Here is a 27,552-nt window from a genome sequence, read left to right as displayed (position 1 = left end):
GAGACACACATTGGAACACATGACTTAACTCCCTAGGTCCAAATGAGAAGCAGATGGAGGGAGAATGTGAGCAAGGAAGGCAGGATCAGAGGGAACCCTCATCTGACGATGGATGGAGATAGAGACGGAGACCCACATTGGCGCACTGGACTGAGCCCCCAAGGTCCAAATGAGGAGCAGAAGGAGAGAGAACATGAAAAAGGATGTCAGGACCGAGAGGAGTGCGTTCACCCACTGATACATGGGGACTGATCTAATGAGAGCTCACCAAGGCCAGCTGGACTGGGACTGAATGGGCATGTGATCAAACCAGATTCTCTGAATGTGGCTGACATGGGGGCTGACTGAGAAGCCATTGACAATGGCACTGGGTCTTGTTTTGTCTGCATGTACTGGCTTTCTTGGATCCTAGTCTCTTTGGATGCTCACCTTCCTAGACCTGGAGGGAGGGGGGAGGAACTTGAACTTCCCATAGGGCAGGAAACCCTGACTGCTCTTAGGACTGGAAAGGGAGGAGGGGAGGGAGTGTAGGGAATGGGAGGGTATTGGGAGGAGGGGAGAAAGTGAAAATTTTTATAAATAAGTAAATTAAAAAAAATATGCTGCTGGATTAATACAACATATACATTTTGAAAATGTTTTGACTTCAAAATTTAAGTCAAAATATATGTTACTTTGGAGAAGAAGTTTTGCTTTTGTTTCCACAGGAAATGATAGGCTGTGGATTCACTCTGGGTTAAGAAGAATCAGGTTTGATCAAGGAAGACCCCCTGAAGGAATTTTCGATAGGCCCAGATGTCTAAGTTCTACTTCCAGAACAGTTTCAAGACTGCTGGCTGAGATGATCAAGCCTCACAGAATACTCCAGTCAAGACTTGATCATAACTCTCAATTTTCTTTAGGTCCCTATAAGATTATTAACACCCACAATCAGCAGGGAGTAGCCTAGAAAACTAGGCCCACCTTCCCAAAAAATGGATTATGAATGTTTGTCTTTGTTTTGAATGTTGGTTGCAAGTTGTTATGGATAATGGTCAGGAAAAAAGCTAAACAAAGGAGATTTGATTCATAGTTCTTGTTTTGAAAAAAAGGGGAGGGGTGCTGTGAGACAATGATCTTATACCCTGTAAAGTTTTGTAAGTTGTACTGGTTTAATAAAATGCTGATTGACCAGTAGCCAAACAGGAAGTATAGGTGGGATGACCAGAACAGGAGAATTCTGGGAAGAGGAAGAGTCAGTCTGAAGTCGACACAGAAGAAGCAAGATGAGACTGCCTGGCTGATAAAAGGTACCAAGCCATGTGGCTAACACAGACAATAATTATGGGCTAATATAAGTTATAAGAGCTAATAAGAAGCCTGAGCCAACTACTTTACTATTAATGTAGACTTCTGTGTGGGACTGAACAGCTGTGGGCCCAGGCAGAAACCTTCTGTCAACAACTACTGAACATGTATTATAAAGAAACTTGCCTAAAATTTTAAGATATGCTGATTTTATGTATGACTTATTCTGTGGAATATCTATTTACAACTTCTAAATATCTAGTGTAATGTTTTAGGTAAACACATGTCTTGGTGCATTGGTGGTAAGCCATTGTTGAAGACATCACATACTTGGGTCAAAGAACAGTACTGACCTGGAAGCATCAACACTACTGGCTAGCTTAAATAGTTCTGGAAGGTGCTATGCATGGTTCCAGAGGAGAAAAGTAGTCATCAGTCTTACTAAGCTGTGAACCTTGTGCACTACAACGACTGGCCTGGTAAGACATGCCTGATAGTACTATAGTGTCAGGAATGTTGTGGGAGTAACCCACCATTTTCCGATTAGATTTATGGCCTGATCCAATGAAACCCATACCTGGCACCAAAACCCTATGATTAAGTAGATCATAGGCCCTAGGAGAGAATCTATTATTGCTAAATGGACACATTATCAAACCTCTCCTAATGATTTATCATTGTATCCATAGACGAAGGCATCTCTTAACCTTCATTAGAGAAACTTCTATTACAGTAGGTAATGATCAACACAGAGAACTATAACTGGCTGAGGAATAAAGAACAAGGGACTCCAGAATCTTCAGTCCTAAGTAGAACACATACCCTATACTCCCTGCTTCAAAGACCCAGGGATCATTGTGGAAGGAGAGTGGAAAGAGTACGAGTCAAATAGAGTAGATAGCTACAAGGAAACAGTGTCTTCTGGACGTATCAGGGCAGCTATACATCTGAACTCACAGTGGTTGTGACAGCATTCACAAGATCCGTGCAAACCTAAACCAGATTAAATAGCAGCATAAGGAGAGGAGTTGGGCATCAAGTTCTACTTCCTAGTCAAAGAGCTGCTCAGAGAGAAAGGGTCAGTTCTTTCTAAGGGTATAGCCCCTGAAAAGTTGGCCATGCTCTAGTGGAAGGACACACACCCAAGAATATGTGGACAGCATAAATTGGCCTTGGTGTAGGATGGGGCACAAAGGGAAGAGAGAGTGGCTCTGAAAAGAGTTGGAGGAGGGAGAATGAATATGATCATAACACATTTTACAAAATTATCAAAGAAATAATAAAAACCTTTAAAAATCCAACCTTTTAAGTCTTCCTTTATAAAACACCTGAAATGAGTTTGTTAAAATAATACATAAAGAAAAATTCAGTAGTAAAATTCACTCAGTGTGATCACTGAGATTAACACCTAGGAATACTAGGGTAATGCCATGGTTAGACGTTTTCCTGTTCACACGCTCACCATCTCAATACTGACTAACTGGGAGAGCCTGTTCTAGAATCAGGGCGAAGGCTTCATGACTTTAGTTACTAAACTTTTAGTTAAGTTAGTTACTTAGTGTAAAAGGAATAATCTTGTCCAGTTTTTGCTCATGAGTTCTCTTTGAAAGAATAATAGCAGTTCATCTTTCAAGTTATATTGTTTTCTTTCATAGTTGTGTTGGACCCAAGGATATCATGGAGATAATCTAGCCTAGCAGATGTTCCATATCTGATAAAGATGTGTTTCACATTACTTGTTCCAAGAGTCAGGCTCTTGGGGACAAGCCCATCACAACTAAATCCCTTCTGTTTACACGAGTGACATAAGAGTAAAGTGCAAGAAACAAAAACAAAACAAACAAAAACTGAACACAAGTATGTACCATTAACACAAAGGAAAATAATTTTCAGAGGAAAGCCACTAATATGTATAAACTTCCAGGAACCAAAGTGTTAAGAGAGGTGAGAGAAGGCAAGGACATGAGTTTCTCCTAATAAAAGACCCTTAGTAAGGAGAACAAGGCTCTTCTTGGGTAAATGATGAAGTAAAAACCAAACTTTCCCCTAGAAAGCTCTAAAGGAAATACCTGGTATTTACTATAAATTTCTTTAAAATTACATTTTTATTTAATGCACACATGTGTGTGTGTGGTTACACATGTGGAGGTTGGAGGACAACTGGTGGGAGCTGGCTCTCTTCTTCCACCATGTGGGTTACAGGCACGGAACTCAGGTCTTTGGGATTGGCAGCATGTGCCTTTCCCTGCTGAGCCATCTCAATGGTCTTACTATGAATTTCTAAAGGTTTACTTTTACCCAGTTATCTATTATAACATAAATATCTCACTTAATTCTCTCAGCAAGCATGTGACAGCTTTTTTTAGTCTTTCATTGCAAAAGTAATGATATGTTTTTTTTGTTTTTTTTTTTTTGTAGGGCAGAGTATGGCCTACATACTCTGTGTAATTCTAGTGCTGGCCACATGACTATTCCTTACTAAAATACTATCCAGGCCTTCTGTATTCATGAGAACTCTAATTCATACCATGCCCAACACTGACATGCATCTGACCTATTATGGTGCTGACAGAGTTTGGTATTTAATAATGCAAGGACATTTATTCCAAATTCCATTAACATGCTGAGGCAGTCTGGTAAAGCGAATCAGGGAAATCAGTTTCTGTCTTAAGTCTATTATAAATCATCTAAGTCAGGTCACATAAACTGGGTGTCAGATTTGTTCAATTTTTAATATCCAAACTGAAGGAACTAGAATGCCAGCCCTCTGCCTAAGCATCACACTATAATCTGGACATCAATGGAACGTCCACTGTTGCTCCACCTGGCAGCTGCTAGGTGCTGTAGATCCACACACATGTAAACTGTTCCTGTCGTAGTTCAAAGGCTGAATGTGAAGTAAATAATCTTCTCCTTACAATGAAGGTTACTGGAGTGCATGTGACTTTTAGAAAGGTTTCATGCTAGTTCTATTGAGGAGGACAGCCTTACAGAGAAAGGATACCTGTGATGTACTATTAAGTGGTTACTGTGAAAGTGCAGGAAAACCGCGCCACAACTCTAACAGGTAAGGAGCTGTCTTCAGGGGCTAAGTATGTAGAACTGTGCTCATGACACATGCTGACTTCATGAGTTTCCTTTATCAATTATGGTTAAACAGAAATTTTATGGTTAAACAGAGAGAAAACACATAACCTCTCAATTTTACTGAATATTCTAGCCAGCATTTCTTAACCCGGAATTAGCTTTCTAGAATTCTGAGGAAGTTTCTAAAGCATCTCTGTTCTTGCAATCATGACAACAGCACCGATTGAGCTCCTAATTGTTCTGGCATTTAACAGGTGCTTACCACTACAGACAGAAGAGGTGATGTTGTACAGAAAAGGGTAAAACTGCATGCAGCGGATCAGCTTCAAGCTGCTTTCACACTCTGGGCATTTGGTAGTTAACTTCAAGGCCCGCCTGAAGGCTTCAAGTGCCCCGCTGACATTCTTCAGAGCAAGGTAAGCATTTCCCAGGCTCAAAAAGGTCAGGGGCTGAGAAGATAAGAAAAAAGAAATCAGCAGAATGGAAATGAACTGCTGTGTTTTGAGAAGCAGAAAACCTTTACAGTATACTTCTTTGAGCTTTTCTTAGGCTGCTCTATAAAGGTTACTGCTAACCTGTCCATGTTATTCACATCATCCCATTCAGAACTGTGCAACATATATATCTGGACCCTTAACAAAGATTAAAAACTACTAAAAGTTATAACTAGTCTTAAATGTAACTTAATGAATTTCATATTCCATACTAATATATCCTGGTAACTGCTACTCAACCCAATATATATATATATAAAATAGAATGTCTTCAGTATCTCAGAAGCTCCCCACCTAAAGCAACCATTGTTGAGATATTGTGACTTCTACCACCACACATTAACTTTGCCCTTCATGAAGTTCACAGGAATCCAATCAAACAGTGAGTTCTCTAACATGTACATACAAAACATATTGCTTATAGTAGTTTCTTTTCCTTAATCATGTTCCTAAACTGGGCATACAGTACATGAACTGCAATCCTAGCAATTGAAAGGCAGAGGGCAACATAAGCTTTGAGGCCAGTTTGGACTATCACAGTGAGATCATCTTAGAAAAGAAAACATTTTTATTAAATGACTAAAAAATGTTAAGGCAGGGAGGTGGCATTTTAAAACAAGGTAACCAGTTTTATAAACGCTAGTTCTGAGGCAATATACTGTTAGTAAAGTGTGAGCGCTATGGTCAGTGTCCCATGCTCAAATCTGAGCTGGTAGGCTCTGATGCCTTTAGTCTTTGCGAGCATTAAACTCATCTACCAAGGGTGAAGTCTACTTACTTCCTAAGGCTGTTCTGCTGATAAAATGGACTGTTCTATGTAAAACACCTGGAGGGTGCCTGGCTCTAAGGGAAAAAAAAATCTCGTATAAGAAAGCAAATGATGTGCCCAGCTCAGATGAAGACACGGGCACAAAAAGGATTTGTAGCTCTTGCTTACGATCATATGTATGGACCCAATAACTGACTACCACAGTTATCAAGATATTTTCTCTTTCACTGACTTATTAATTTCAGTGCTAAGATAGTTACCTGGAATACAGAAAAGGCTCTGGTAGAAACCATTACTAACAATAGTTATTAAGACTGTCAGCTACCTAGTAAGTTGTGGTAGCAATACAATCTATGGACTATTCTTTTTTTTTTTTAAACCATTTAAATGAATGGCTTTAAAACTATATAGTGACAGTTTTTTAAATGTAGTAAGCTTTAAGGTTCATTATGAAATACTTGCAATTCCTGGTTCTAGGTGAGTATTCCCAAATGCTGACGCTGCGTAGGGAGTGCTGGTAAGGAATATTTTTGCTACACTCCTTCTGATTCACTGAATCTCTCTTTATCTTGTAGAAGTACCATAGCACTTCATAACTAAAATGTACTTATAATTTTAAATACAGAAAGACAAGTGTTTCTATGAGAGCTCAGTTTTTTTCTTCTTCAGAAAAATGTCACGTATCTGCTTTAGCTGGTAGCAGCAGCAAGTGCAGAATTATGGAGCACAGCAGCATAGGGCCTTCCATGGGTATGCCTTCTTCATCACATCCTGGCATATGGGTATCACCTATTCTCACTGCACCATGTCTGCTACAGAGCAAACACTGGATAATATCTGATGGATTTACTAGCAACCTGACCGTCTGGAAAGTATAGAAATTAAAAAATTATGCTTAAAATTCAGTTGTAAATTTATGAACTCTCAATAGGTAACATCCTATATTTAGAAATTTAGTTTTAGGATACCTTAAAGAAACCTGAGCTATATACATATATACATACACATACACACACAATGGCATTTCATCAAAAACTAATGTGATAAATCAATAAGATAAATTATAATGTGGTACCTTAAAAATAAGAACTAAAAATAACAACACAGTCATGTTGGGCAGGCTCTACCACTGAGTTTCAGTTCCAGTCCCCTGCCTGTTATTTCTTACAAAAACAACTGTTTAACTGTGCTTTGTCTCAGTTAAAAATCAAAAAATCAAAAAATTCCATCTGTAAAATACACAATTCTGAGCAAGGTACATTCAGAGATGAGGAGATAAAATAAGAACAGGTGTTGCAGACTGACATAGAAAGTGGCAGTATATTTTCATAGCTGCAGAATTTTTATTTACATGCAAGTTTTAAAAAATCCAACTGAGAATTGTTAATTTCATTCATTTAAAGAAAAAGGCTAGCATGATGGTACATGCCTGTAATCTTGGGTCAGGAGCATGAGGCAGGAGAATTGTGAACTGAGGAGAGCTCTGGCTGTCTGTCTCAAAATAAATATGAAAGTAAAATATATTTTTCTTGAACTATGCAAACTCTACCCTAAAAAGCAAACTTGACAGTTTTTATAACCCTCCTAGACACAAACAAAGTGCACTCTGCAATCAAACTGTTCTCACAGCACGCGGCTGTAAGACGGTAAGAAAGGAGTGTCTCACCTCGGAGCTGTTGACAACCAGTGCTTGCAGGAGCAGCTTAGTAGCATCAAGATGAAGGCCGTAATGAATCAAAAGGTTGGCCAGGTTGACAAGAGGAATGTCCTGGTACTGAAGTGGAGCTAAATTCAAAGCCCTCTGAAGGCAAGCGATAGCGAAAGTGCTGTTTCCCACAGCTCTCCAGTACAATCCTGCTTCATTCAGAATGAGCCAGACCGGAGCATTTGGCTGAGAATGTCAAAGTACTTCCGTTAGGTAAAAAGTACAGTACTCATTCTAAATAGAATCTTTAACAAATACATTAAAAACTTTAATTACACTTAGTAAGTATTTAAGCTTTAGATGTCGCAAACAAATGACTTACCTTGTTAATAGCATGAAATAAAAAAGACCCAATTTCTTCTTCTGGGACAGTATAGTTTTTAATACGGGAAAGCAAAATCTGAAAATATCAAAAGAAAGACTGACTCAATTGAAAATAACAGGGAAAGCATTTGGAAGAATCACTATGACGGTGGTCTTTAAATGAGTGCCTCAAAATTTTACTTATAAATAAATTTATTTATATATTATTTATTATTTATGAATAAATAAAAATGAATTTATTTATTCATTGTACATGACTGTGGATATGTTCTGTGTGTGTTCCTGTATATATATGTGTATGCATGACATGTGGAGGTGAGAGGTTGATGCAGAGTGTCTTCCTCTCCTCTGTCCTCTCTATTTTATGAGACACAAGTCTTAGTGAACTTGGAACTCACTGATTTGCTAGACTAGCTGACCAGTAAATGCCAGTTCTTCACCCATCCTTAGAAAATGGGAGATTATAAACTCAGCTTTTTACGGAGGTCCAGGGGTCTGAACTTAGGTCCCCACGCTTGTGCGGCAAACACTAAACCCACTGTGGTGTCTCCCCAAGAATATTACTCATGTATAACCATATATACAAAAGTTTATTAACATACTAACAAGTAATCATCAGCTCACATATATGCTCTAGTGTCCTTCAATTATGAAAGTTAAAAGATGTACATACATTCTCCGTTTCTGTCTGTCTGTCTCTCTTTCTAGGAAGTGTATAGAATCTAATGAGCAATTCTGCAGAATCAACAACATGCATTATTGGGTATACTAAAACTCTGCACTCGTCCCAAGCTGGAAAGGACTGAACCTCAATCCAGCAACTTTATTTTCTGCACTGTTTGTGTACTTGTGAGCCACTCTAAAGAAATGTTGTGCCTTAAAACATGTTTTGTGTTCTAAGAACCAACAACAGTACCTGGTAAATAACCATTTTTCTGCTTTAGTGAATGTGTACCAAATTTAAGTAGTCACTATACTTAGTTTAAAATGATGTCACCAAATTAGTTGCCTCGGTCTGTTTTTCCACAAAAAGATAATGCTTTCATTTGTAGTTTTAGTTACATTTGTTAAAATATGATAATCTACATATTATCTCTGGAGAACACATCTATCTATGTTAATAAAGTTCTCTTAGTCATACACAACTAATAAGATCTAGAGGAAATAGTATTAACAGAATTTATTCATAATTTTGTTGGATGGCAATCAAAAGATTCCCAAGGACCTCACACAGGTCCGAGGCAAATGACAACGTGAGAGAGCAGGAGAACTTTCGAGCTTTTAATTCCCAAGGCAGCTGAGAGGGCACAAGGCTAAGCTGAAGTAGTCAGGACTGCCTCCATTAGACAGAGTTCTATGTCTCGCGTCTTCAGAGCTCTCTGGTTAGAGGCACTGACAGTGCTCAGCTGGACTCCATACACTGCCCCCAGAGAGCATTTCTTGCTGCTCTGTTGTTAAGAAGCACGGCTGACATCTCAGTCATCTCATCAATTCTTAATGCTACTTTGGTTTCTCAGACTGAAAACTAAGCACCTTCTTTCAAGTTTCTGTTCCATCTAAGAGGCTTCCAAAGTCACCCAGAGTGGACGGCAAGAAACAGCAGCCTAAGTGAGCCTTACTTTGCGGGCATGGTCATCGGGTATTTTGGCTTTCAGATCCATGCGGACCTCTAATTCTTTGACTAAGTAGGACAGAGTGTGGCTTTTTCTGGTGTCAGTTATGGAACAGTCAGGGGTTTGGGCCTCTTCTTCTGAAGAATAATCATCACTGGTCAGTTCGTGGATCCTGGCATAAGAAAAAGGAACAAGATTCATATTTTCAAAGTTTGGGTGAGTTCAAGACAAAGACTTAACCTTTCAAGTCCAAGGCTGGTGCTCTCAAAGAACCGCCAGGAGACAATCATGCAGAATCAGGTGCTTTGCCAAATCCATCAGCACTTGCCTGAGTCCTTTGTTTTCTGGAGGCAGAAAGTATGTTGGCAATTCCCCACCAAGGGGAACTCTGGGATAGCTGTCTCTACAATCTGCTCTTTTAGGCCAAAGAATATGCTGTTTATCCTATGAAAGAAACAAATCTTGTCATAGATTACTTTAGACTCATCATTTCAACATGGTAAATAAACTGTCAAAAGAATTAGGCATTCTAGGGCTGGAACAATGTTTCAGAGGACCCACGTTTCATTCCCAGCATCCACATGGATGCTCACAACTATTTCTAACTCTAGTTCCAGGGAATCTGAAGCCCTTTTTTGATCTATGTAGGCCACTTCACACATGTAATGCACATGTATGCAAGCAGACAAAATGTTCATATACATAAAAATAAGAAAAAATCTAAAAATATTAAAAAAAATAATTTAGGTATATGTGGTGGTTTGACTAAGAATGACTCCATAGAGTCACACATGTGAGTGCTTAGTCACCAGGGAGTGACATTATCTGAAAAGACTAGAAGAATTAGGATTAACGGCCTAGTTGAAGGATGTATATCATTTTGAGGCTTTAAAAGTCCATGCCAAGCCCAGTGTCTTTCTCTTTGCTTGAGGATCAGGATGTTAACTCTTAACTATTTCTCCAGCACCATGCCTGCCTGTTGCCATGCTCCCTCCTAGGATGACAATGGACTAAATCTCTGAAACTGTGAGCAAGTCCCCACTTAAATGTCTTCTTTTATAAGAGTTGCTTTCGTCATGGTGTCTCTTCACAGCAGAGCAACTAAGACAGTATACAAGAATGGCTGAACATAAAAGTAATATTTTCAGATAAATGTGGGCATTCTGGCTGATTTTACAAGTCCTTCTACCAGATTCGTAGTCTGACTTTATTCTATTTGCTTCCCCACAGACTGACTGCATGCAAGGCAGGCCTATGTCAGCTAAGGCACTGAAACACAGGACAGACTGGAAGCATTACTAGAAAGAGAGCAAATCTCAGCCTCATATGAACAGAAAGCCTTGCTGTTCCAGTTGCTGATGGATGCCATAAAATTTTCAAATGAAACCAATAATGCGCTTGGCACCATAAGAGGAAGGAAATATGTCACTGGGAAAGCCACTGACTGGTCACTTACGGCCTGAAGTTTAGCCTGTCTATCTCTGGACTCTGTATAATAATGGTACATTCTTTGGAGGTGCAGCTTGTAACTTGCAAATGAAAGCATATATAAGCTCCTAATATTGCAAAACAAACAAACCCCAACCAAAAATCTTTGATCAAATGTCAAAACTTAATAATCCTGTTTCAGCTTCCCAACAATTCCTTTAGAAATTTATAAAATGTTCATTTTTCTATGTATAAATAACTGTACTAAAGGCCTACTAATCCAAACTTTGAGGATTTTGTATTATAGAATGATTAAGTCTAATGAATGAATTAATTGTTAGAATAAAAAGAGTCAATTATATTCTGAAATTTGAGTGATAAATAACAAGTACACATTTTTGTCCTCATGTTCTGGCTAACACACAGTTTCTTCATGGTAGCCTAGAAATGTATTTACCGATGCAGTCACTGTATGCATCTTGCATTAGCATAAAGCTTCAAGAGGGCAAAAAGTTATCTACTATGTCCTAGTATCAGCCTAGCATCCAGTACTGACTGAACAAGTAAAGAAGACACAAGCTAGAAATTATACCCAGCATATAAAACTGAAATCAGGGTTTTTATCTGCTCCAGTAGATGATGAGGAACTCAGCGAAGATCTTCCTGACTCAATTCCCTAACAGAGTGCCTTCCGTTTAATAGTAAGTTTACTCAATGTGCGCTGCATGAGGCTGGACAGTGTCGGGGCCACATTAATCACTGCAGTAGAAAGTCACAGCTTAAGAGACCACGTCTGCCGAAGAAAATACCTTTATCATTCTCTACACACTTACCCTGTATGCATCAGAGTCACGGCCCCAGACCCAGAGGACAGAATGGGCTACAGGGGAAGACTTGGTAGACTCACTGACATCACTCTGATTTGTAGGGACATCAAAGTTCACGGACATCATACTGGAGGTTGATGAGTCATCACCAAACTAGAAAATGAAAAGTTTAAATCAATTCTGAGTAGAAGTGGAATTATGAGGGAGGTTTTACTTAAACTAAAAACCTAGTGAACATTCATCAGCAGTCTAACAGAAATTCAGAAAGCAGGTCAGCAATAAGCAATAGGATCATTTACTCCTTAGAACTATGTCCCGACAGCATTCTCATGGACTGCGCTGCAGTTAACACCTTTCATGCAACTCTGCCATAGAAGGTGAGAAAAAGCACGAATTGTCTTCCTGTCCTTTCACTTCCTTTTTTATGGTTTTCCTAGTTTAGATTCAATGGTTAACTAATTAGGCAATTTGTTTCTCTACCCTGCCAAAACTAAAATGGTTATTATTCTATAAAACTAGTTCTACAGTTAGAATCAAGGAAGGTGAAAGAAGTTGGAAAAACAAGTCAGAGATTAAGAGCACTTACTGCTCTTGCAGAGGACCTGGTTAGGTTCTCAGCACACACATGGTGGCTCACAACCCTTTGTTAACTCCAACTTCAGGGAATCTGACACCTTCTTCTGGTCTCTGCAGGCACCAGGCACACATATGATGCACATTATCTACAAATACTTATACACATGAAAACTACTAATATAATTTTAAAAAGTATTCTTAGAAGTTTTATGTAGCTGTCATTTGGAGAGTATAGACTGTTGCCAATTCTATACAATCTGTAGAGCTAAAGAGGGGAAACTAAAACTGAAGGACCATACACACATAGTTTTCCTCCAAACACTTGTAAGATACCCTGGTTCTACTGGTGTCATATAGAGAATGAGGAAAAGACCATGGGAGGGAAGAATAGGGAAGACATGAGAGAAAGGAGCAAGTATGTTAACTTTGTACTTCTATGTCTCATGAAGAGAAACACACTCTTCTGCTATACAGAAGTGATATACCTGAAAGGACACTGCCCCAGGGCAGCACTGAATCTACCGGGATATCCAAAGGTCATACTGGATTTCAGTCATATTTCTAAACCTTCCTCTTTCCTCTTTAAAATGCTTGGGCTTACAACAGTGAGATACACTCTAGGCTGGTATGAGTCTTTACTCACAAACAAACATGGAAGAGTGCTAATGACTGGTCTGTGGAAATTAGAGGAGCATTTGCTCCACAATGCTGCTGCCCCTCCTGAAAGGCTTATGTATCTTAGTTCTTACTACTTGTGGCAGTTTGAATGTAATTGGCCCCCATAAGCTCATAGGGAGTGGCACTATTAGGAGGTGTGGCCTTGTTGGAGGATGTGTGTCACTATGGAGGTGGGCTTTCTGGTCTCATATAAGCTCAAGCCATGGCGATGCCCAGTGTCTCAGTTCACTTCCTGTTGCCTGTGAATCAAGATATAGAACTCTCAGCTCCTTCTTCAACATCATGTCTGCCTGAATGCTGTCATGTCCAACCATGATCATGATGGACTGAATTTCTGAACTATAAGCCACCCAATTAAATCTTTTCTTTTATAAGTGTCTCTGTGGTCATGGTGTCTCTTCACAGCAATAGAAAGCCTAACTAAGACAGTATTCCTATGTTGTCTGGGGTTTTTCAAATTGAAGGGCTCAAATTTGCTTAGGATTTGTTCCCTAGAAATATTTTCCTGACTCTTATTTTAACAGAAATTTCTTTAGGACAGTGCACAATGAGTCATACGGAGGACAGGATAAATGCTGGTTTTGTTTTTATAGCTGCTCTATGATCATTAATCTGGTTGTGCATGCGCCCTCTATTACTCTCCCAGCAACAGTTTCATACTACTCAGTATCACTATAGTTACATACTCTCTCTTGCAAAACAGACAGGCTAGAATGTTCACACGTGTGTGGATGAGTATGTGTGTTGTGGATATATGCACACAGAGATGGTTAGAGAAAGCACACTCCTAGCAATGGTACTTAATAAGTATTTTTTTTTCTGGCGATATAATTTTGTTGGTATTTCTGGATGGGCAATACAATGGAAGTTTAGGAAAGAGATGGTTCTCTCTCCCACATTTTATGTACTCATGCCTTAGAACTGTGATTCTCACTCAGGAGGCAGGCACAAGTGGATCTCTGTGAGTTCGAAGTCAGTCTGGTCTACAGAGCAAGTTCCAAGACAGACTCCAAAGCTACAGAGAGAAACCTTGTCTCAAGCTCCCCCCCATAAAAGGAAAAAAAACACTCCAAAAACCCAAACAAAAAAACCCAGTAATTCTCAACCTGTGGGTCTTGCCCCCACCAAGGTTGTACGTCAGATATTTACATTATGATTCATGACAGTAGCAAAATTATACGAAGTTATAATGAAAAAATTTTATAGTTGGGGTCACTTTAACATAAAAAAGTATATTAAAAGATCACAGCATTATGAAGATTGAAAATCACTGGCTCAGAGGATAAATTAAAACTGAGTCAAACAGTAGTAACAGTCAAGTCTAACTCCCATAACAAAGAGGAAAAGAATCAAATGCACAAGAACGGAGACACAGTGCTAGTACTATTGAAATGGAATATTATCAATGCAACTGATAATTCACAACAAAATCTGCCTTCATACACTTAATAGACAATAAAAATCTTAAAAGCTTTAAACGGTAGCCACACATTTCAGCAAGTGAATTTACAAAACGTCAAAGGAATAAAACATGATATATTTATACATAAGTGAGTCAGTAAGAACTAGAAGAGACGAAGAAAAGGACCTGAACATAGTCCACATTCTCAAAGATATCTCCTCGATGGTAGCGCACAGGTTGGTCCCATTGGCAATGCAAACTATGCTGCTGGTTGACCAGACGGCATATCTGATGATTTCCTGGGGCAAGAAGAAGTTACACATATGATGAGCAAGGTCATGCAGTGACAGCTTTTTCTTAGTGCAAGTCTCTGAGTTTTACTACTGTGCCTCTTTCTTAGCCTTAGGAGTATTCAGGCTATCTACTAATAGGTAATTAAATGAAATAATTAAAGAAGTCCCAGTTCAGGGTTGGAGAGATGCCTAAGTAATTATGAGTACATACGGCTTTTCTAGATGACCTGAGTGGTCCTCACCACTCATACCAAGTGGTTTTCAACCACTGGCACTCCAGCTCCAGGTAGATCTGACACCTTGGCTGATGAGAACACCTGTATTCATGTGCTGCACATACTGCCCCCCACATACACATAATTTAAACAAATCTTTAAATCATGGTTTTTCTCTCTATAGAAAACAATGAGAGATTAACCCCATTAGTTAATTATCATAGCAATTACATTCTGTTCATGTTGATTTCATGGTTTGAAGAGACCATCTATCTCTACAGAGAGAATTTGTTGTATATAGTTCTTAATTTTGTTTCAAATGCTTATCTGAGAGCATTTAGTACAGGTTCCATTTAGTACAGACTGATCACTAAATAATCCTAAAACCTGAATATATTCTTTATTCTCAAAATGGCAAAGAAAAGCCGTGAGAGGGACTGTAAAATGGATGACAAATAGTCACAGCTAAGGTCCAATGCTCAAGTCCTTTGAGATGAACATACTCATAAGAGAGGAGGGAACAACTGAAGGCAGTCTATGACTTTATTCTCTGCTGCTGAGTTGTCAGATCTGTTCCCTTGGGATTTAATTAGGAACAAAATATTCTAGATATAATCAAATCATCGATCTCTTTCCAACCTAAATTCTTCTAGACTAGTGGCTCTGTTTTAGGGAAAATAGACTTCAAGAGAGGCTAACAAAGTGATGCACTGCCTTCTTCTAAAGACAGACAGACAGATTACATATGTGTGATTCTACGGACAACTGTGGAAACAGACAGACCACACACGTGCGATTCTACGGACAGCTATGGAAAAGACTTTGGAACTCCCTTGCGGCTTATCTACTGACCTGGGCTAGGATTTCCTACTAATTCTAGTCTAAATTCCTATTTCTAAAATAGTGTTTGTTTTTAGGGAAGCAAGGGAAAAAACAACATTTGCTTTGGTAGAGTATGCACACGCTGTTTCTAGCATTTCTCTGTGTTTGCTTAGAATAGTGGTTCTCAACCCATGAGTCATGACCCTTTGACCTTTCCATAGGAGTTGCATATCAGATATTTACATTGTGACTCATAATAGTTACAGAATTAGTTATGAAGTAGCAATGAAAATAATTTTATGGTTTGGGTCACCACAACATGAACTGTGTTAAAGGGTCACAGCATGAGGAAGATTGAGAACCATTAACTTTGATGCCTGCAGTACAGTGTTTGTTATGAGGGCAGGAGCTCAGCTCCACCTCATACATCCTGGGTCAGAAATTGGGCTGAACCAAGATCTCTAGGAGAATGATATGCACATTAAATATGGCTCAGTTGTTAAAAGTACTTGCTGCTCTTGCAGAGGACCCAGGAGTGGTTCGTAGCACCTACACTAGGAATCTCACAACTGTCTAGCACTGGTTCCAAGAGATCCCATGCCTATTTCTGCAGGTACCTACAAGCAAATGATAATACAAACAAGTAGGCAGGTGAGCACACGCGTGCGCAGACTCTCTCTCTCTCTCTCTCTCTCTCTCTCTCTCTCTCTCTCACACACACACACACACACACAGTAAAATTAAAATAAACAAACAAAAAGATTTAAGAAAGCCAGGCTGGGAGATAGCTCAATGCTTGCTGCTAAGCCTGATAACCTGAGTTTGATACCTCAATCCCACATGATGGAAGGAGAAAACTTCCCGTTTTCCCTCCTCTGGTTTATCCTCTGACTTCCACTCATACATTGTGGCATACTCATGTATACACACACACACACACATACACACACACACACACACACACACACACACACACACACACACATTCTTAAAAAGATCCAGAAAAATCATAAATATAACTTTTTATTTTTTTAAGGCTACCCCAAAAGTCTGCCAGTCAAACATGCTGGAAGTGGACTCTCTACCTGCATGCACTCAGGACCCTACTCACCCAACTGTGCCTCTTTTGCCATCTGAGTCTCGTGAATGATGTTGCGCAAGATCTGCTCCTCCTGAATCAGCTTGTGCTTCTCTAGGATCTCCTGTTGCCGCAGGTAGTGGTCATGCTGCTTCTGGTACTCTTTCAATTCATTCAGTGTTCTCTGGAGGGACCTTAACATTTTTTTTTAATATCAGAAAAAGCCAGACCTTGAAAAATCATGAATTTTAAAAACTTGCTTAAATACATAAACTTTATGGTTACCAGCAATAATTGTTATTAATAAAAACTCTATACCACAAGTTGAAGAATAGCAATGCTATATAAATGCTGTTTTAAACTTGATACTTGAGAAACATTAAAATATACTATTTGAAAAAAAACATAAATGCAAAGGCCTTCTTAAAATCAAATGATGTGCTGGGCTTTTCAGATGTCATAAGAAACAGAATCATCTGCTTTGATTTCCCATGACTTCTAACTGAGGTAGAGCAGAGGGCGGCTGCAGCGAGCCCCAACTGAACTGGACTACCTGTAAGATGTGCTCTCCCCCTTATGCTTCCTGTGTCCATAGTAAAATCCCAATGCCACCCACACCACCCAGCTGCCTGAGCTGAAAACACTATCTCCTCAAATATTTACACATCATTATGGTGAACAGGCAAGAGATAGCTCTTGACAATAAATTCATGCATTGAAATTTCACAGAGTACAGCACATCTCTCTGTCTCTATAAATCAGCTAAAATGAATTTAGGGTTGAGGCTATGTCAGAGAACTTGCCTAGCATGTACAAGTTCTACATTTACTCCTTTGCATCATAGACAGAGGATTCACAAATATATAAGTTAACTAGAAGCTGTATCTGTGCTGTCTAGTTCTATGTTAACTTGACACAAGCTAGAGTTATCTAAGAAGCAGAACTACAACTGAGAAAATGCTTCTTTGGGCTTCAGGCAAGCCTGTGGACATTTTCTTGATTAATGATTGAATACGAGGGCCCACCCCATAGGGGACAGTGCCACTCATGGACTGATGGTCCTAGGTGTTATAAGAAACCAGGCTGAGCAAGCATCCTCTATGTTCCTGCTTCTAGGTTCCTGCCCTGACTTCACTCAATGATGAACTGTAAGTTTGAAAATGGAATGAACACTTTCCTCCCCAAGTTCCTTTTGGTCATGAAGTTTTATCATGGCAATGTATATTCCACTGACAGTCAAAATTAGTTTAGAATCCTTTTCTCATGTTCATATTTATTGGCCATAGTGTTCTGGTCTCATATTCTAGTTCCTTAAAATAGAGAAATATTGTTTAGAAATATTCATCATCATCTGATTTCAATGAGCCAGCTGCCTGATTATAGTTAAATACTGGAACTTTATTATACACTGATTATAACATGGAGAATTTAGAGTATGAAGACTGTGAGGGAGTGAGTTCGGGTACTAAGAATTACACTGGAAGATCTTCAGCCAGGACATATGCATATTCTGATCCAGTGGAATAGAAGTCTGTTACAAGGAAGCATGCTACCATTTTGTCTCACTACACAATGCTTTAAATAAACTAGGAAACGAGCAAATATGCACATTTAATGGGTCCTAAATTCCACTTTAATTCTTTAATAACCAAAATAGACCCAAAACACGAAGGTTAATTTTGAGGAACAAAAAACTCTTCTGAATCATATCAAGTTTCTTAGTGGGCCTTATTATCTATGGAAGCAAACATATTTTGCCAGGAATCCTGATAGGATCATGTAGAAAAGAGCTCCATTGCTGTTCAACCTAACATATACCCAGTGACAATGTGGGACAAAAGCAATGTCTGACCCTAGGAGCTAAAAGCTTAAAGAAAGAGAAAATACTGTGTGCACATGTGATTTTACTGACACACTATATTCTGTTAAAATAAAACTATTATCAGTAGAATTCCTGAATACCTAGAGCCTCCCCAAGAGCACCAAGTGTCATGAGAGCAACAAGAGGTCAAGACGCTGGGGATGGTGCCTCACATTTGTGATCCTAGTACTTGGAGGCTAAGACAGGAGGCCTGCTGAGAGCTCATAGCTATTTTGAGCTACATAGTGAGTTCTAGGTTAGTCTGAGTGGTGTAGTTTGAACAAGAATGTATCTCATATTTGAAGCTTGGTGTGAAGTTTGTGGAGACATTTTGGGAAGGATTAGGAGGTGTGGGCGTGTTGGTGGGTATGTCACTGGGTGTGGGTTTTGAGGTTTCAAAAGGCTCAGTCTCTCTCTTTTTCTTCCTGCTACTTGTGGATGAGATGTAAGCTCTCAGCTACTGCTCCAGAACCATGACTGCCTGTCTGCCTGTTGCCATGTTCTCTGTCACGATGGTTAGGAACTAACACTCTGAAACTGTAAGCAAGCCCAACTAAACTCTCTTCTTTTATAAGTTGCTGTGGTCATGCTGTCTCTTTGCAGCAATAGAAAAGTAACTAAGACTCTGGGCTAGAGAATGAAACTGTGCCTCAAAATAAACAACTTAGAAAGATCTAAACTGGGAGCTTTTCATTACAAATGTTCTCTATTCCTGGCACTGATGATGTTGGAGAGTCAGCTACCTGTCAATGAACAGTGCTAAGTCACTTGGATTTAGTGAACAGGGTGGCCCTGCAGTATGAAGAGGTTTTCTCCTTAGTTGTTCTGACCATGTTAAGGTGATGCCACTTGGGATGGTTTTAACCCAAGGGTCTGTGGTGCTGGTGCTTCAGTACATTTTTGCTTCCAGTTACCTATGCTGAGCCTCTAGCTTCTGTTCCAGTTTTTGCTGACAGAGGACAGCATGCTTCCTCTTTATTGCTTGCTCAAACCCAGGTTTGGCCTGCAGAGCATGGTCATAACAGAGTACCGAGTGGTTGTATTCCCCGAGCATCTGGGGAGACAAAATAAACACACACATACATAACACAGTGGAAGAAATGTTTAGATGGTTGTATCTGTCTAAAGCCCTCATGATTCACTTTTTCTGCAGTGAAAACTGCTTTCATGAATCCCACAACAGCAAGGCATACCATAGCTGGAAAGACCTGCTATTTTTAAGAGGTTTATCTTGCAGGTTAGAATTTCAGTTTAATTCTATTTCTGTCCAAAGCTAAGAACATTATGACACAACATTGAGGTGTTTTTCCCCCTCCCACTAATCATTTTATTTCCATTGTTCAGACAAAAATGGAAACAAAAAAGCAGTCTTCTGAGAGAAAACAAGAGGAAATAAATAAACAAAGCTCACTCCCCTCTAGCAACTGTTCTAGCTCAATAAACAGAACAGTAGTATTTACTGCGTATATATTCCCCAGTGTATAGTAGCTGGTGAAGAAGTCGCTGTCATCCAGAGCTGCATGGACCACGACAGCAGCATCAGCAGAGAAATGTGCTCTGTGCAGAACATTGGCCAAATTGACCAGAGCAATGTCTTTATTGTGCCTACAAGAGAAGAAGGCAACTGGAGGTCATGACTGTGTATCTACTCCTCATGTTTTACCTCTCATCTTTAAGTTACTGACGGTCCTTTCTCAACCTCACAGCTACACACGCTGCCACAAAACAGATCTCACAGACATTTTATGATTGAAAAAGTCATTTGTGGCTTATATTGGCTTTAAGAGATGTCCATTTTAGGGGCTGGACCTTCAGCGCTCACACTTTTTTAAGCATAGGAGGATCCCAGGAGCCTGCTGACCAATCAGCTAATCTGGCAAAAATATCAAACTTCAGGTTCAGCGAGAGACAGTGTCTTAAAAATAAGGTGGAGAGTGACAGAGGAAGACACCTGATGCACCTTTACATCAGGCTTCTATCCATGCAATGTGTGGGTACAGGCACGCACATACATATGTCTACACATATAATAAAAAAAGGCAGTTCAACTCATGCTAATTCCTCCAGTGTATGTCCTGGCGCTAATATCTCATGTGAGCCACAGCCTACTTACCTTATAAACTTAATGAAAAGTATATTACATAGTTTTCACTTTGAACTTATTGACATCTGTGATCTTTATCTTTTTGAGATGAGACTAATTTCTTTAAGAGATGGAGAAGTGTGTAGTTATAACACAACAATGCTTCTATTGTTCCATATGTGTTACTCTTTAACAGTCTGCAGTGATGCAGCTAGTCAGGAGGTCCTGAAGAGGAGGAATCTTACCTGGAAGAGAAGTGAAGTGCTCGCATGGCACATTCCACTACCTGATACGGTTCATTTTTTATTCTCCAGTAAAATGAAGCCAGGTTATACAGCACCCATGAGGAAGAGTTCTAGGAGGAAGCAAAACAAGAGCACATACAAGAGAAGACAGTTTATTTGACTGAGGATGTTCAAAATGAGCACAGCTCAAACACTGGCTCTTCTGGAACTCAAGATGAAGGAAGTAAGGTGAGCTACATTGATAAGAACACAGGGTACAGCACAGAACACCAACCCTTCCAAAGACCCTCGTGGAGTCACGGTGGGGGCTGAGGCAGGAGAATTGTTAAGACTTTGAGGCTGTTTGGGCTACACAATGAGTTTCAGGGAAGACGGAATCTCATAATGAGACCCTGTCTCTCACAAGCAAGTAAACACACAAATGAACAAGCAACAAAGTCCTATCACTGTCAGTGAGGGAGCATCCACCCCAATTTTCCTGATTCCTCAAGTTCTGAGAATGCAAACTTGTCTTTGGAAAGACAAGGTGAAGAGGTTAACTTCTATAAAAATTAGAAATGCACTTGAAAATAAAACTTTTCTTACTTTTATTTAAAATTTTCTCTCAATATATAGAGTCATGTATCTGAATAAACAATACATAATAAACAATGTATAACTGTAATAATACATCTTAATAATTAATACTGCTTAGACACAGAACTGTATTTTCTTCTAGCAAATGAGGTCTCATGTAGTTCTAGCTGGTCTCAAATTTGCTATGTAGTGCAAGGATGACCATGAACTTCTGATGCTCCTGTCTGTCTTCAGAGTACTGAAAGACAAGCACATACCTGCCATATCTGGTTTATGCAGTGTTGAAGCTGGAAGTCAGGGCCCTACAAGGGCTGGGCAAGCAGTATACCAATGAGCCATACACCCCAGCCTGGTACTCCTTAGAACAGGGAAGAAAAGAGCAACAAGTGTCTTTGGAATCCCTACACATTCTTGGCTCACTTTACATAATTTCCTACTTCCTTTTTGTTTTTTCTTCCTTTAGAAAGAAAAACTTTGGAGCTGGGGTCACCCTGTGCTGCCCATGCTAGTCTTGGGCTGGTGGGTTTGAGAGAGTTTCCCAGCTCAGCCTCGGGAGGAAGTTCTTGTGAACAAATGACAGAAGACATGAGTGTAACTGGGGAAGAGAGTGGTGGTAATGTGTGCTGTGTACAGATGCATCCACGGTTAATTTTCTTACAAGCTGAACCGAGAGAACCTAGTTTATAAGCCCCATTGTTTCTACTAGTGTTCTTTTCATTTTCTTTCTTTCTTTTATTAGTTTAAATAAATATTTTCAGTATCTCTTCCTGATAAAGGAAATGACCCTACCTAAGGCCCTCTCCTGTAGAATGCTGTATTTTTGTACCTATGTAATCACAACTTTGGATCCTCCTCTAGAGGAAGAAGCAAAGCAAGTATCCTGAAAGGAACACATCCATGTGCACACACAGCCTCCTGGCTCAGTCAGTCACTGTGTGACTCACCTTCTGCAGGCCTTCATGAATGAGGTGACCTATGTCGTCGATACTCCTTCCTAAGCGTTTAGATAAATATGTGAAGATTGGATCTTCTTTAGGTAAAAGAGGGGCAGATAGATTAATTCTTTCTTGCACACCCTAAAGGAGGAGGCAATTCAAAAAACACAGTAATAGTAGAGAATGTAAGATGTAAGAAACACAGTATCCTGTAGCATTTATTTTAAAGATATAAGACTTGTAGGTGGCCCGGCGATGGTGGCACATGCCTTAAATCTCAGCACTCAGGAGATCTCTATGAGTTCAAGGCCAGCCTGGTCTACAGAGTGAGTTCCAGGACAGGTTTCAAAGCTACACATAGAAAACTTGTCTTGAAAAACCAAAAAACGCCAAGCAAGCAAACAAACAAAAACTTGTTATAAACATAAGACCAAAAAAAAAAAAAAAAGTATGTCTCTCCCCCCCGCCCCAAAACTCTAAAATTCTCCACTTACTCGTAAGTGCTGAAAAGCATGTATACTATATGGAAGTTCTAGAATTTTAGTGCAATCAGGTTGTTCCGGATCTGGAGGGACAGGAGATTCTGTGTCTATGAAATCCTCAGGGCTAAAATCAAGAAGCAATGAATGAATGAAAGAGGTAAAACACTGCTTTGAGGAACTCTAATTCACTCACATTCTCCCTGCACCTCGACCTTGTAAGCAACAGTACTCAGCCAACATTTGCAACTTTCCACACAGCTGCAATAAAAAGTCAAGTATTTGGGGATTCAAGTCAAAAGAGAAACAGCAAGAATCAGAAAATAGTAGTGGCTAAGATGGTGGTCTTTCGAAGACTGGTAAATAATGGCTAAGTGTTTTCTAGAAATGTCAGACCAAGTGAGAGAGCCACTGATAGCCTTTCATGTTCTTATAGATACTGATCTTCATGGGCGATTTTTGCAGTGTAGTAGATGAAACTGTTTTAACTTACACTCATATGATAAATTCAGAGAAGTATTTCCACATGTTTACTGGGCACTTGTCTCTTACTTTTTGCTGTAAATAGCTCCGTTTTATATTGTAGAGAAATACATCTTAACTGGCCTGCTAGATTTTGCACTTTGAACTTTAATCAGTGATGAATCTTAACTTTCAGGAACTTCTTACTGATTCAGGCCTTAGAAAGAGAACCGTTTTACCTGATGTCCTTGCTCTCCAGGGTTATGTATGTGCCATCGTACAGATCCAGGTCTCCCAAGGGCACTTTAGCCTTGATGCAGTCAGGGTCTTCTTTATTGTGCCTCTGTTCTAGTCCTGTGTCTCTGTCCTCATTCTCCTCTATGTGAATTTTTTGAGCAACTAATTGCTTCTAGTAAGAAAATAAAAACACAAGGGGACCAGTGAGATGGTTCAGCAGGTAAAGACACTTGCTACCAGGCCTGAGGATCTGACCATTTCCAGATTTCACATGATAGGACAGAAGAACTTTCTGCAAGTTGTTTTCTAATTGTCATGCATTTTTGCATGTACCTATGTGTGCTTCAGCACGTGCGCGCACACACACAGACACACAGACACACACACACACACACACAGACATAATTGACCATGCATGCATGCATACTTTCACACACAAATAAATGTAAGTTTAAAAAAAATGGCTTAAAAATCAGCTAGATGCCACTGAAATGAAAGGAGAATGTAATGAGCACTGAACTAGTTAGTTAGAGGAAGACAAAGATTCTGAAATGCCCTAAATTACCCTAGTTAACACACATCAGTCTCTCTAAAAGGTATCCATATGCAGGATTCATTTGTTCTGTTACTCTCTTAAAATATTATTTTGCTAATGTATGTATTGACCCAAAATAAAAAACTCAATTGTTTTCATAACTGGTCTTATGTTGATGTACTGCTGTACACAGTGCTAGACGTAACACTGTATGTGCAGATTTGCCTTTATCAGTTGTTATAGCTTCACATTTTCTACATGAATGTATATAAAAATATCTTTATTTTTGTCAATGCTTAGGTTACTTCTCTAAACTTTTTCTTTACTTTAAACACAACAAAATGTTAGGGACTGGAGACATGGCTCAGTAGTTAAGAGCACCTGAGTTTAGTTTCCAGCATTCACACCAAGTGGCTCACAACACCCTATAATTCTAACTGAAAGGGATCTGACCTCCTCTGGTTCACATGGACACCCACACTCACCTGAATATACCTGACCCACATACACAACATTTTTTTAATTAAAAAAAAACCTTTAAAACTAAAATAATGGTTAACTGGACCAAAAACTTATATCTAAGCAGGTCACAGGTCCTAGAAGAAAACTCAATTATCAGTATTCAGCTTAAACTATACTGTAAATACTCACTACTATACCCATAGATTAGTCTCACAACCTTTATATCAGAGAAGCTTCCTTCTGCTGTGGACGGTGAGTAATACAGAGAGGAAGAGACTGTGGAGTGCTCAGCCCTATTTGGACATCAATACCAAACTCTCCCTCCAAGGCTCTCGTCGCAGGAGATGGCAGAGGACAGTGTCACACAGACACGACAGCTGCTGCATCATAAACTCAGAGCACTGTGAAGCACTCACAAGGCCAAGTCAGGGAAAACTCCAGCAAGGACTGGGGAAGGACTTACAGATTTCACCTCTAGCAGGAGAGCTATTGGCAACTGATGGCTACTAGGTAATCAGTTTACTTTCCCCTAAGAGACTCACGCATGTTCAGTGCAAGCATTCTGCTGGGAGTACAATTAGGTGTGTGGTCAGAGGACAGCATGTGGGAGTCAGTTCTCTCCTGCCATCATGTTGGTTCTGGAGATTGAACTCGGTCCCTAGGCTGAGCAGTATCCTACCAGTCCTGCATCTGATTTACAATGTCAAATGTGTTCTTCATGGTGATTATAAAAATGCTACTAGCAGACCACAACAGAGTCCATATCCTTAAACTTATTTTTTATTGATGTGTTCTGATGGGTATGACATATAGGTTTTAACTATCATGGGAGATCACATTACTATGATTGGCTACATCATACTCCTTTGTGTCCTCCTGCACCTCACAAAATAATTTTACACCACTGCTCTGTGGACTCCAGCCTACACAACATGATGTTCGAAATCCTGTGGCCCTCTAGTAGGCAAGCTAACAGTAGGTTTTACTTTAGCTACTGAGAATGTTACTATATAGGCAGTGTCTTCTCTGATAGCCTTATGGATCAGGGACTTGGTAAGTAGCTCAGAAAGTCAGACTCCAAGTAATTAGCTGTTAAGTTTTTATGATTCAACCAAGTGAGATTATATGTAATCCCAACACTTGGGAGGCAAAGGCAAGAGGATTAGAAAGTCAAAGACAGCTTCAGCTACATAGCAAGTTTGAGTCTAGCCAGGGCTTCATGAAACCCTGCTTCAAAAAGCAAAAGGGGATGGAAATATGCCCCGGTGAAGAAAAGTATATAGTGATCTCCTAGAGGACCCGAGTTCACTCTCAAGCACCCCCATCAGGGGCTCACAACAGCCTGACACTTCGACTCCTGGGAATCTGACCCTCTCCTGTCTCCAGGGGTGCCTGCACACATAAAGACCCTTCCCATAAAGACACACATGCACACACACACACAACACACAAATATAAGCATAAGTATTTTAAGAAAGATTTTCTTATTAAAAAGAGCATGTTCTATACCTTACGATCTGTTCCCAATGTGCTCCTCCCACCCCATTTTTCCTAATGTACATAACAAGCTTAGCCATGTGATTTTCTTTGGTCAATGGGATGATGAGTAGACATGTGATTGTTTTTCAGAACTTTTTTTTTACTTAAAAATTTTGAATTTTATTTATTATTATGTGTATATAAGTGCCTCTCTTGGCATGTATGTGGAAATCAAATCCAGTATCATTTCAGGCCCATGTAGCAAGTACTTCGACCTACTGGGCCATCTTGCCAAGTGGAAACTTTAAACAGGTTCATTCATATTGCTTGGCTGTTCTTCTGTGGGCTTCTATCTTTCTGAGAATAGCCCTGAGAATTTTTTTTTAAAGATTCATTTATTTTATTTTATGTGGGCATGTGTATGTTTGTGTGTGTGTGTGTGTGTGTGTGTGTGTGTGTGTGTGTGTGTGTGCCACATTCATGCATGCTGCCCAGAGAGGGTAGAAAAGGGTACTGGACCTTCTGGAATTGGAGTTACAGACAGTTGTGAGCCACCATGAGAATTGGTCCTCTGCAAGAGCAGCAATACTCTTACTGTTGAGCCATCTCTTCAGTGACCACCCCCTATTTTAATTTTTTTATCAGTAAGAAAATAACTTAGAAACATAAAACTATCATGTCATTGCCATATATTTAAAATAGCAATCTCTTAATATCAAATACCTAACCCAACTGTGTCTTTCTTCCCTCCTTTTGAAATCCAATTTTAAATCCTTGTTTGCATCAGAATCCCACTGGTCAGGTCGACCCAGCTTCCAGTGCAGTTAGGCCTGGGCTGCTCTCAGCCTTGGTCAGAGAAGCTGCTTCCTGCAGTGGGCAGCACTCAGTGGAGACACGTACAAGGTGCTGAGGATAAGAGACTCAGCGCTGTCCTAAATGAAACATCAGTATTAATGATCACCACACCAAGGATCAAGGACATGGCAGAAGAGCAGGCAGGAAGAGTGGAAGAGCCAGAGGATGGGGAGCAGAGCTGTGATCCCTGCACACTGAGGCACCAGAATCCCAGCATGGAGAGGGCACAGATTATCTCAAGGTCCTCCTACCTCATACTGAGGAGCTACTGAGGATATGGTCCACGGTGGGTTTCCCTCCTCCAGCAGATAGTCTCACACCCATGAGCATACTGATAACCTACTTGGACTTGGTAGGTTATCAAAATGAACAAACAAACGTGAAGTTGGAAGGGAGAAATTTGGGGGAATATGAGAGGGGTAGAATGGGAACTGCTGGGCGCCTTGTTTCCTTCTGGATTACCAGCCTTTACTTGACCTTTTGGTAATTTTCTCCTCAGATCCTCTGTAAGAGCAGAATTTGACTCTACCCGTATTGAAGAAGTAAGCCTGCTCTTGCCCCTTCACCCACCCAGAGCACAGTCAGTGTCTCAGCTCCAAGAGCTGAAACACGGACACTATAGCCTGTTGGTGGCTATGGTCCCCACTAGTGTTTCTGTCCCCTTCTGCTTTCACGGGTGGTGTTTCCACTGCTTTTCGGTGTGGCCATTCACTTAGCATCTGTATTTGTATCTCACCTGTCGCTC

General features: G+C 39.9%; 1 protein-coding gene across 4 annotated transcripts in view; it reads right to left on the bottom strand.

The window, feature by feature from the left end:
• The window catches only part of Ttc17 (tetratricopeptide repeat domain 17), a 112,706-nt gene that overhangs the window by 63,499 nt on the left and 21,655 nt on the right, over positions 1 to 27,552 (bottom strand). For all 4 annotated transcript variants that reach the window (XM_048443584.3, XM_048443586.3, XM_048443587.3 and 1 more), the window contains exons 3-16: positions 23,479 to 23,648; positions 22,793 to 22,904; positions 22,308 to 22,439; positions 20,788 to 20,897; positions 19,920 to 20,064; positions 19,374 to 19,513; positions 16,632 to 16,792; positions 14,377 to 14,489; positions 11,541 to 11,687; positions 9,608 to 9,723; positions 9,286 to 9,451; positions 7,665 to 7,742; positions 7,304 to 7,528; positions 4,637 to 4,823 (exon numbers count right to left, since the gene is read on the bottom strand). In XM_048443584.3, the coding sequence (XP_048299541.3) occupies positions 4,637 to 4,823; positions 7,304 to 7,528; positions 7,665 to 7,742; positions 9,286 to 9,451; positions 9,608 to 9,723; positions 11,541 to 11,687; positions 14,377 to 14,489; positions 16,632 to 16,792; positions 19,374 to 19,513; positions 19,920 to 20,064; positions 20,788 to 20,897; positions 22,308 to 22,439; positions 22,793 to 22,904; positions 23,479 to 23,648 (2,002 nt within the window). The remainder of the gene's footprint in view (positions 1 to 4,636; positions 4,824 to 7,303; positions 7,529 to 7,664; positions 7,743 to 9,285; positions 9,452 to 9,607; positions 9,724 to 11,540; positions 11,688 to 14,376; positions 14,490 to 16,631; positions 16,793 to 19,373; positions 19,514 to 19,919; positions 20,065 to 20,787; positions 20,898 to 22,307; positions 22,440 to 22,792; positions 22,905 to 23,478; positions 23,649 to 27,552) is intronic.

This window comes from Myodes glareolus, chromosome 10 (assembly GCF_982192425.1).
Source record: "Myodes glareolus chromosome 10, mMyoGla1.1, whole genome shotgun sequence".
Taxonomy (NCBI): Eukaryota; Metazoa; Chordata; class Mammalia; order Rodentia; family Cricetidae; genus Myodes; species Myodes glareolus.
Note: the sequence above shows the minus strand (reverse complement) of the source record. Positions and strands in the feature narration are given on the sequence as shown.